This window comes from Rhinatrema bivittatum, chromosome 1 (genome assembly GCF_901001135.1).
Source record: "Rhinatrema bivittatum chromosome 1, aRhiBiv1.1, whole genome shotgun sequence".
Classification (NCBI taxonomy): Eukaryota; Metazoa; Chordata; class Amphibia; order Gymnophiona; family Rhinatrematidae; genus Rhinatrema; species Rhinatrema bivittatum.
In genome coordinates this window covers 546,440,831-546,452,731 of record NC_042615.1, presented here as the reverse complement: position 1 = coordinate 546,452,731, position 11,901 = coordinate 546,440,831, and the positions used below count along the sequence as shown (strand labels likewise).

The 11,901-nt window shown below is 44.7% G+C and overlaps 1 protein-coding gene across 2 annotated transcripts in view; it reads right to left on the bottom strand.

Moving 5' to 3' along the window:
* Positions 1–456: 456 nt before the first annotated feature.
* The window catches only part of OSTF1 (osteoclast stimulating factor 1), a 118,666-nt gene continuing 107,221 nt past the window's right edge, over positions 457–11,901 (bottom strand). For both annotated transcript variants that reach the window (XM_029616140.1, XM_029616149.1), the window contains one exon: positions 457–981. In XM_029616140.1, coding sequence (XP_029472000.1) covers positions 923–981 — 59 coding nt within the window. In that variant the 3' untranslated portion in view covers positions 457–922. The remainder of the gene's footprint in view (positions 982–11,901) is intronic.

The window sequence follows — 11,901 nt, the reverse complement described above, 5'->3', positions numbered from 1 at the left end:
AAATGAGTTTGCTTTAATATATTTATTTAGGGTTTGATTGTCAAATTAAGAGAGTTTTCAAAAGATATGCGTTATTAAAACAAATTTCCAGACATTTAAAATACATCATTGTGAGGTAAAGTAAGTACAAAAAATAGTGAACTGGATTTTTAAAATGAAAGAAAAATAAATCATTATAGGTTCATTTAGAAAGGATAAATAGAATTAAAAAATAAATGCACTTTTTAAAAAGCTTTACACAGCAAAACAATAGCAATCTAGCTACTCTGGATCTTCTTTACAGATTATTTTCCCATAAGCGCAGAAAGGGAGAAAATCCTTAGCTGACTGAACAAGGCACCATTAATTAAGGGTCAAATTTCAGTTTGGGGCAAAAGTTAGGCCAAACAAAGTGCAACATACCTGCAAGTCAGCTTCCCTGCATAGTGCTGTATTAGCACATCTTTTGCCCAAGAGTTTAGAATTTCTAGTAACTTCTGAAAAGAAAAACATTTCACTAAAAAAAAAAATTATGGGGAAAAAAAACCCCCCAACACTGCTGTGGCACTCCCCCACCGCCCTCCAAGTCTTGAATTTAGTCCTTTTAGGAAAAGTCTCACAATGCTTTTTGCTTGCAGAATGTTTTTCAGCAACTTATTTTTAGTCCCCCCTCAGAGAAATTAGAGCTTTGGGTAAAAGATGCTCTACTCCAAAACTGTGCAGGCATATGGGGACCTGTAGGCTTTTTGTACTTTTTGGGGCCTACTTTTAACCGATCCTTAAACATGGATTAGACAAGCTGTGTGTTAATGCTTTATGGGACACTCAAGCATGCCTTTATTTTTCTTTCATAATTAACAAAACTGCTCAAGCAAAGATTAAGATTTTGGAATAACAAAGGCAAACACTGTAGTTCTCAGCCACACTGTTTTTCCGAAAGCAATTAATCAGAGTCTTCGTCATCGAGGTATTCTTCTGCATTGCTTGAGGTTCGCAATATATCTATTAAAGACAAAGAAAGAAGAGAAGAGGGGGTAAGAAAGAAGGATCAATACACTAAAGTTAACAACGGATAACTAACAATAGGGCCGATGCAACACAGTGCGCTCAGCCGAGCACACTGTTTAACCCGCAGCTGGACGCAGGTTGTGTAGGCGCGTGCACAGCCCCTTATGCTATAAGGGGATTAACGCCTCCACAACGCGCGTCCAATGCAAATGCATGTGAATGAGGCTATTAGTTATTCGTGCCCAATGCAAAAAAAAAAAAGTGCATCCAAAACGCACATTTTTGCACTCAGAAATTAACGCCTGCCCGGCGCAGTGCGTTTTTTGTTATTTTTTTTGCATCGGCTCCAGTGGGCAATGTCAGCAGCTTCTGTAACAGATAATTATCATGTTGGCTCAATTAAATAAAATGTGGCTCTCTTATATTTTGGTCAATACAGAAAACACATTTTCAGTGACCTGTTCCAATGCCTCATTTCCCCCAATGGGCTGCTTGTAGCACTGCTGCTTCCTTCACTTGCTGTGCCCGGTTAAGCATGGGATGCGTGGAAACAGCTTAAGCAGGTATAGAAGGGAACTCAGGATTGGCAGTGGAGAGCATGGTGGTAAGGGAAGATTGGTCATGGTTATAAGACAGTGTAGGCTTTTTGACATGCAGAAAGTTTAAAAGAAAACCTGAGTCTTATAAAATGGTCCAAAAGAGTACTTCACAGACATTTGATTGATGGCTGCTAACCTCTCTCAGGATTACTGATGATCTGGGTCAGAAAATGGAGCCACAGCTGGGAAAATCTGCTTTCCCCTATCTGACTGTCTGCTCCAGAAACTCTGTTACAGTCCATGAAACTATTCACAAACCTCAAACAAGGCTGAGCATAGCAGGTAGAAAGCAAAAAGAGGAGGTTATTTGAAATGTCTGCTGTTTCTGTGACCTTAAGCATTTCTACAAGGAGGATGGTGGTGGTGGTAAGGGTGGAGGGCATGAAAGAGGCAATACAAATGTATCGGGTGCCAGAGACCCTTGCTATGCCACTGAATTTTGCCTCAAAACAGAGTTTGATTCTTCCACAAGTAATGGCTCAATTTCACTGTTTCCCGAAACTTTATATGTGGCTGTGTATTGTAATGTAATCACCAAGGATCACCAAAATCAATCGATCTAGTTGGCCAGTGAGATGTTTTCTAAGAAAAGTATACGCACTGTCATATAGTCAGCTTAAAACTCAGCCTTATTTATACTGATTTGAAATTAATGGCATAATTGCATGGACATAATTTGAAGAGTGATAAAAAATACTAAAAGTCTGCTCCCATCTAAGCAAATTTTGCCATTTCAAACAAACATAAACCAAAATAACTTGTAAACCAGGAACCAACGGATTGAAAACGGATACATTACTGATAAAAAAAAAAAATAAAAAAGTGATGTAAAAATGAAACGAATCAACCTATCTACCACACAGATGTGACAAGCAGAGCAATGGAGCTGAAAATAAAATGGAATTACAGATGAGTGTGCACTCAGAATGTGACTTCTGCCACGTCCTTAAGAAGCTCTAGCAACGAGCGAGCAGTAGAGTACCGGTCACTAAACATGTCTTTTCAGGAGTGATGTGTGCTCCAGTGATACCTCAAAGAATGCAGGGGGAGCTGGGGTATGATGTGGGTGACAGCACATGCCTGACAACAGACTCAGCAGAGAATGAGCAGGTGTTCCAGGAGAGCCATGTTCTTTTTTTTTTTTTTTTTTTATAGTTTTATTGAAATAAACATGTATAAACATTACATGTAACACGTTGTGCCATGTTCTTTACAGGATCTCCTCCATGGCACATGCAGCCTAACTTCCTTCCTTATCCCCACCACTCTCCTACAGTAGGAGCCATTGGGGTAGCCACTGAAGAAAGCTACCAAGAAAGCACAGAGCTCAGGTAAAGCCAACTTATGGCAGCTATGCTGGGGAGAAGCCCGAGGTCTCATCGCAGCAGAGGGAGAGGAAATCCAAGGCCTGGGTCAGTTGGTAAATGCAGATACTGGCACTTACACCCTTCTCACATGTTGGACCTGAGCAGGGTTACACAACACATGCCGGAGGGTGACATGTTCAAACTCACGCCACCCGAGCAACATGCACAGCTTCCCCCTGCAGAGAAGCTGCAGCCTACGTTCTGAGAAGAGTGGTTCCCCTTTCATCAAAACATCACAGCTAGTAGGAAATTTCTTTTCACACCACCAACCACCAAGCCCTTGGAGGTCTCAGTCTGACCAACAAAAGAACTGTAGAGTCAGAGAGAAATGCAAAGACATCAACAGTTTGAAAACCTTTGGACTGTCTGAAAGATATTAATTAATCAATGTAAATTATCCTGGGATTTTTATTCAAAGTGTCAAGGACCTGCATTTCCAGCACGGATTTTAAATGCTGGAAGAGCTGAATTTTATTGGACAATGTTGCTTTCTCCAGTGCTTAATTCTCTTTTTTGCAGGGGACATGATATGCCAAACCTGAAAGGGTACATGAAGGCACTGATAACTTGATGTAACAAAAATATGAAACAGAAAAAGATGGCTCATCTAGTCTACCCTGTTTCATTCCTGGTGCACTGACACAGACTCCAGTTGATCACTGGCTTTCCTCTCACAACTAGGGATTCTCTCTCTGCTTATCCCAGGCTCTCTCGAATTCTGTACTGTTTTTCTCTCCACCACTGTTTCAGGAAATAGAACATTTTGAAAACTAGATAGCTGAATGCTAAAACTGCACCAAAGGGGGAGACCCTCTAAGAAACTACATTTGCTCTACTCACTAGCTCTCAGCACCACAGAAGCAAATTTAGCCATCAAAAATCTGGTAGCTTTAAGCAGCAACAGCAATATATGGGAAGACTGCTGGCCCATGAAAGGTTGTAGATGCCTGCAAATGACCTCAGGGCACACAAAAAAAAAAATCATTACTGCATATGGCGTAGTCTGTGGATTAACCACGGACATTTGCTGCCATTTTAGTGGTCTACAGTTGTCCTGGTATCCCATTTATTTTATTTATTTATTTATTTAAATAATTTATATACCGGAGGTTCCTGTATAATATACATATCACCCCGGTTCACAAAGAACAGTAACTATCGCTACAAATAGCGGTTTACATAGAACAGAATAAAAAAAGTTTTACATTGAACAAAAACTAAGTAAACAAGTTTTTACATTGAAGTCAGCATGTGTAAATTTCTGATTTAAATTTAAATTTCTGTTTACCTTGTGTTTGGCTCGGGCATCTATTTGTTATGTGAATAAAGCTGCTGCCTGTTTGATCCCAATTCTGTGTCAGTGCAGTTATTATTATAAGTTTGATTGTAAAAGGGCAGATGCGGGGGGGGAAGTGTTTGTCCTGGCTTCTGCTATTACTACTTCTAGAAACAGAGTTGGTTTGTTATTTTGTTACTGCTGCCAGGATAGGTTTAAACAGAATGCTGCCCAACTTCAGAAACACAAAAATTAACAAAAGTAGAACGTTCAGACATTACTTCATCTGTCTGTTCCAAGAAATTGGTCAAATTAAAACTTGCAAAAGGATCGGACACCAATCCAGCAACAGAATTTTCTTCACATTAGGAAGAAAATTTATTTTAGAAAAAGGAAGAGAGTCTTCAGATAAACCCCTTATCTCTTTCATATATCTTTTAGCAAACTCATTGGGACCAATTAAAGAAGACTGGAAAATTCAATAAACGAAGATTTAACAAATCTTCGTTTATTGTGATGTAGTGGTCTACAGTTGTCCTGGCGTCCCACGCAACATGTCCTTTTTCCCGGATATCCAGAATGAATATTCATGAGATTTATTTGCAGGCATGGGATCTCCAGTGCAAATAACTACCCTGTGCATATTTATTATCTGAAAACTAGTGCTGTTAGGTGAGAGGCTCCTGGATCAGGTTGAGGGATCCTGTTAAAATACAATAAATAAATACAGTAAATAAAAAAATATAGGTAGTGGGGGGAATTTAGGTAAGGCTGGGGGGCGGGTTAGATAGGGAAAGGGAAGGGAAGGTGGGGGGGTGGAGGGAACGGGGAAAGCCATCGGGGCTCCCCTAGGGCTTGGCGCCCGCAAGGTGTACAAGTGTGCACCCCCTTGCACGCGCCGATCCTGGATTTTATAACATGCGCGGCTGCGCGTGCACGTTTAAAATCAGGCGTAGATTTGTGCGCACTGGGTTGCGCGCAAAAATCTATGCCCGCACGCAATTCTTAAAATCCGGCCCATTGTGCTCTCAGTTTTTGGGCGCTGTTTTTACTTGCACAAACTTTTTTACATGCTTAACTTCTTGCACAGGTTGTGCGTGCACCTTGCCGTGCTTTCTTCTAGGCGCTTATTTTTTGGGAGTGTACCGTTCTCATGCAAGTTTACTGCAGCAATGGCGCCGGTAATCAAGAAGCCTAAGCGTCTTCTTATTTGTGTTGCTTGTCATATTAGAGCTTCTCAAGCTGACCTGGCTTCTAACCTGATGATGGGGTGGTCATGGCCTTGACTGGGGGAGTCCAGATCTTGGTTCTCTTTTGACTGGCTCCTCCGCTGGCGAGGGCAGTTCCATGGGATCAGCTCCAGTTTCTTCTGGGCTTGGTCTGGACCTGGCTGCTTTTCCTTGGGTGGAATTTTTTCAAGGCTTACAAGCCTTTCTTTATGTGCAGTCCTCCGCTTCCCCCATTTCTGTCTGGGCGGACCCTCAGCCGGTGGCTCCTCCTTCTTCCAGACCTATGCTTAATCGCCGGGGCTCGCCCCAGCTCTCTGCAGGTGTTCCTGACAGGAATCCAGATGGCACTGATCTGGCTGATCCGGATTCTCTGGAAGATGGAGAAATTCCTCCAGGGCTGGAACCGTATCGAACCATGTTGCGGTTCTTTCATAGAGATGAACTGCTGGCCCTGATTTCCCAGACCTTGAAATATCTGGCTGTTCCTGGTTTAGATGCTATGTCGGAGCCAAGGAATAATCCTATTTTGGTTTCCTTACCGAAAGCCTCTTGTTTTTTTTTCCTGGTGATGGATGCCATCCAGGAATTGATTGATCTGGAATGGTATGCCACAGAGGCAAATTTTAAAGGGGGTCAGACATTGAAAGGCCTATAACCCCTGGATCTGGCTGTGAGACAGCGTTTGCATTTTCCCCAAAGTGGATGCTCTGGTATGTGCCATGTCTAAGTGGACAACTATCCCTGTAGAGGGAGGAGTGGCCTTGAAGGATATACATGATAGAAGGATTCAGGCTATTCTTAAGCAAGCCTTTGAGGCAGTGGCGATGAATTTACAGATTGCTTTCTGTTGTGCCTTAGTGGCGAGATCTTGTCTGCTTCTCTCTCAGGAGGTTGATGAGTCTTGATTGAATTCTAGAGTGGTTATGGAGTGTGCTGCCACATTTTTAGCAGACACAGGCTGTGATTTGGTATGGACCTTGGCCAGAGAAGTGGCTTCGGTGATAGCAGCCAGGCGTCAACTCTGGTTACAAAATTGGTCAGCTTATACAGCTTCAAAAGCCAGTCTTACGAAGATGCCCTTTAAAGGCTCACTCTTGTTTGGGAGCAAGTTGGAGAAACTGGCAAGTAAGTGGAGCAAGTCTCTGGTGCCTCAGTTGCCAGAGGATAAGAAACAGTTACAGCGCCCCTTTGGTATGAGGGGTCATTTCCAGGATTCCAGTCATTTTCATCCCTACAGAGGGACAACCTTTCAGTGGACTCGGCCTTTCAGTAGGTCTCAATCATTTTGTCCCTGGCGGCTCAAGAGAGGAGCGGGCTCAAGTGGTGAACCTTCCCGAGCTTCAATAAAGGTTTGCCGACCCACCTTCCGGAACAGGAAATAGGGGGATGTCTCTCTCTCTTTTATCAGAGGAGGGTAGAGATCACGTCAGACCAGTGGGTCCTGAAGGTGATAAGTGAAGGGTATGCACTGGAATTTCGCAGTATTCCTCGGGACGTGTTCATGGTGACCCCTTGCCACTTCTTGCAGAAGAAGCAGACAGTGGAGTTCATGCTTGAAATGCTCCTCAGACTGAGAGCTGTGGTTCCGGTGCCCAATCTCAAGAAAGTATGGGGCGATACTCCATTTATTTTGTTGTGCCCAAGAAGAAGGGCTCCTTTTGTCCCATCTTGGATCTCAGGAGGGTCAATCGTCACTTGACGGTGTCTCATTTTTGAATGGAAAACTTAAGCTCTGTAATAATGGTGATGCAGTTGGGGGAATTTCTGACCTCCTTGGATCTGTCAGAGGCTTACCTTCATATTCCCATCTGACTGGAACACCGCTTTGTGGTGTTGGGGCACCATTATCAGTTTCGGGCACCGCCTTTGGGTTTTTCCACCGCTCCTAGAACATTTTCCAAGATCATGGCGTTGGTAGCAGCATCCTTGCGAAAAGAAGGAATCCTGGTGCAACCCTATTTGGGCGACTGACTGATTTGAGCCTCAGGAAGAGAGTTGTCTGGTGATACACATGGTGATCTCCTTATTGCAGGAGTTCGGTTGGGTGGTGAATCTGACCAAGAGCAATCTTCAACCATCCCAGTTGTTGGAGTATCTGGAGGTCTGGTTCGACATGGGACAGGACAGAGTTTTCCTACCGGAAGTTCAGATCCAGAGACTGATGTCTCAGGTGTGACAGTTGATGAATACTACAGGTACTCAGTTTGATGGCAGCTACCCTGGAAGTGGTGCCATGGGCAAGGGTGCATATGCATCCTCTTCAGCACTCTCTGCTATCTTGTTGGAACCCGCAGTCTCAGGATTATGCGGTTTGGCTCCACTTGCCGATGGAAAGCTGCTCCCGGCTCCAGTGGTAGTTACAGGAGGATCATTTGAGAAAGGGAGTTTGTCTGGCTGGTACTCATGACAGATACAAGTCTCCATGGTTGGGAGGCTCACTGTCTGGAGTTAATGGTCCAGGGGCGTGGGAAGGCTGAAGAATCCTGCTGGAACATCAATTGCTTGGAGGCCCGGGCGGTATGGCTGGCATGCTTGTGTTATGGTTTTGAGGTGTTTGAGTGGATTCTTAGGTACTGTGGAAGATAACCACGCCCACGGGGAGGGCCCCCGTGGGGAGCCACAGTACTGGGCTAGACTCAGGACGCACAAACATAGAGTTTTGTCTTTTATTGTACAGCATATGTATACCACCAGAGGTGGTAGTAGTGAGGTGATCCAGAGGTAGCAGTCCAGGGACCCTCGGCAGAGGGAACCTGTCTCACCAAGATGGTATAGGGAGATCCAGGTGTAGGTTTCCCAGCACGGCAGAGCTGTAGATGAGACAGACTGAGAATTAGATTACTCACTAGATGGTAGCTGTAAGGTTGACGATTCCACCGGGCAGAAGTAGATGGAGTCAGGCACCGAGGCAGGGAGAGCAGGCCCTCGAGGAGCGAGTACCTGATCCCAGTAAGGCACCTGAAAGAAAGCACAGGGCCCCCGAGGAGCGGGTACCCAGGTTAGAGAATACCCCGAAGGGCAGAGAGGCTTCCAGCGGCAGCACGGAAGCGGCAGATTAGCTTAGACCGGACGAGTCCAATCCTTGCTAACTCAATGAGCTAGCAAACAAGCATAGGCTAAATACCCGGATGGCGTGACGTCACTTGAGGGGGACACCCCCGAGGTTCCCACCATGACGTGGATAAAGACGTGGGTGGCAAGCGTGCGCGCACCCTAGGAGGCCCTTAGGAGAAACATGGCGTGAGGCTTTGCCATAGCCATTCCGAGGACGCCGGAGAACGTGGTTTGCAGACGCAGCGGTAGCCATTTTCCCAAGGCTAGCGGGGAGAGCAGAAAAAAAGGTGAGGCACAAGGGTCGAAGCTGTCTGAGACCGACGGACGCAACAGCTTGCAGTTCAGCCACAGGCTGCAGAATCAAGCAGTTCACGTGATGTCAGACAACGTGACGATGGTAGCCTATATAAATCACCAGGAAGGAACCAAGAGCTAGCAAGTGTCGCAGGAAATAGACCAGTTGATGGAATGGGTGGAAGATCATCTGCAGATGACCTGGGCCTCTTACATTTCAGGAAAAGACAATGTAAGAGTGGACTTTCTCAGCAGGGAGAGTCTAGGCCCAGGAGAGTGGGTGTTGTCAGCTGATGCGTTTCAGCTGATTGTGGATTGCTGGGGCCTTCCGTTCCTAGACCTGCTGGTGATTTCTCGAAATGCAAAGGTTCCTTCTACAGTTGCTTGAAAGATCCGTGGTCCCTGGCAATAGATGCTCTCACACAGGTCTCGCTGGAAGACAGATTGCTTTATGCCTTTCCTCCATGGTCCTTGCTGGGCAGGATAATTTTTAAGATCGAAGGCCACAGGGGACTTGTACTCCTGGTGGTGCCAGACGGGCCCAGGAGTCTGTGGTATATGGATTTGCGACGACTCCTGGTGAAGGCCCACTTTCGTCTTCCGCTGCACATGGATCTGCTTCAGCAGGGACCGGTTCTTCATGAAGATCCAACTCTATTCTGTCTTACAGTTTGGCCTTTGAAAGGGCTCGCCTGTTAAAGCATGGTTACTCCTCTGTGGTGATTGCCACTTTACTTTGTGCTTGCAAGTGCTCCACTTCCTTGGCTTATGTGTGGGTTTGGAGAGTTTTTGAGGCCTGGTGTGAGGAGCGGGGTGTTCTTCATTCAGTTAAGATCCCTCTCATTCTGGATTTTTTGCAGGATGGACTGAACAAAGGATTGGCCCTTAATGCCTTAAAGGTGCAGGTTGTGGCTCTTGCCTGTTTCAGAGGCCTGGTGAATGGTGTTTTCTTATCGTCTCATCCTGATGTGGCCCATTTTTTAAAGGCCTCCCTTGAGGTTTCAGGTTCCACTGTGGAGTCTTAATTTGGTGCTGGACTTTTTGACAGGCCCTACGTTCCGACAACTGCGTAGCCTTTCCTTACAGTTGTTGACTTTGAAGACTGTGTTCCTGGTGGCTATATGTTCTGCGCGTCGGATTTCTGAGCTGTGGGCATTGTCTTGCCAGGAGTCATTCCTTCGGGTGACTCCGGGGGCATTATAGCTGCGTACTGTTCCATCCTTCTTGCCCTAAGGAGTCTTGAACTTTCATTTGAATTAGTCTATCTCCTTGCCATCCATGGATAAGGCCAGGGATGTGGAGGAGTTTCGCCTTTTGTACTCCTTGGATGTTAAGCATCTTGTCGTGTGGTATCTGGAGGTCTCTGAGTCTTTTTAAAAGACAGATCTCCTGTTTGTTCTCCATGGCGGGAGTAAGCAGGGTGCTCTGGCTTCGTGGGCTACCATAGCTTGTTTAAGCAGGTGGTCAGGACCACGTATGTGGATGCTGGAAAGCTGTTGCCTACTCAGGTTAGGACTCATTCCACTAGGGCTCAGGCAGTGTAATGGGCGGAGGTTAGTCTGTTGACTCCCGTCAATATCTGCTGAGTTGTGACATGGTCCTCTTTACACATATTTTCCAGGTTTTATCATCTGGATGTGCAGGCCCGGGAGGATACAGCCTTTGCATGTGTGGTGTTGACTGGACCAGGGACAGCCTCCTACCTTGTTGGGGAGGAGCTTTAGTATATCCCACTGGTCTTGAGCCCATCTGTCTACACGCTAGGAAATAGAGAAATTACTTACCTGATAATTTTGTTTTCCTTAGTGTAGACAGATGGACTCAGCTTCCCACCCTCGGCTGCTGCATGAGGTAGTGTCAATAGTCCTCCTGTGGGGCTCTGGGTCCCAAGGGATTACTGGTAAGTGTTCATCCAGTCCCTAGCTTTAGGGTACCTAGAATCTTATGTGAGTTCAGTGTTTAAGGTTGATTGAGTACAGTTCTGGTTACCCATTTTTAATCATATTTTTAATCAAGTTTTTTTGCTTGTCTGTCCACAGTTGCTTTTGAAGAGAATCCTGGCAGGCTGGGGTCACTGCACGGTTATGTATACTGTGATATCAGTTTGCTCCGTCTCCATCTGCTGGCAGGGGAGCATAAACCCACTAGTCCTGAGTCCATTTGTCTACACTAAGGAAAACAAAATTATCAGGTAAGTAATTTCTCCATTTTCACTGATTTTTCTCTCTTCTTTAAATGTAAATAAAATTAAACTCTCAAATTACTGTGAAATCAAATCTGATTGGGTTTTTTTTTTTTTAAATCAGATTTTACTACTATTTAATAATCCTGAATCACTTATGGACGTTCTCCAGTTTACAATTTGTCACCAACCAATCAAAGCTACACAACAGTCAATCAGAGAAAAAGTACTGTGCTTTGGTACAATTTCTGCAGTCTGCAAAACATTTAATATTCCGAACGTCTATAACAGGCAAATTAAAATCTTGAAAAAAAAGTGAAAAGAAAGTTATTTTGATAATGCAATACTGTATTTCCTTTTTTGCCAAGGCGAATAAGGCACTGCAGATTAGCTTTAGATGACTCGCTATCCTCCTTGTTTTTTTGGAACTTGTTTGTCCTTTCTTTTTTGGATGTTTTATTGGTTTTGGATTATGCTGTAGCTGTAAAACACAGATGGCTGCCGTGTCGCTGAACTTCTGGCAGCGGTGCCGCATCTGCTGTGGATCCCACAGGAGCATGTTCACACATTACAAAGCTAGCAAACTCGAAAACAATAGGTTTCTTCTTAAGTAGATAGCACTCCACATCTTGTTGGCAAAATGACAAAGACCATAGATACAAACATTTCCTCAAGGTTGCCTGAGAACATCTAGCTTAAAAGAAAACTATCTCTGCAATTATAGACCAATCAAAGCCCTTAATCACTGAAAATTGTGCCAATCGCTCCAAAACAGCTACTCCCCATAAATGTGTGGAAACCGCTTCCAAAAAAGCATCAGCAGGGAGGAATAAAGACTGGATCTCCACTGTGCAAAAAGAAGAAATGGCTGGTGTGTTATAGTGTAAATTGTCACCACAATGTGATTTCTAAA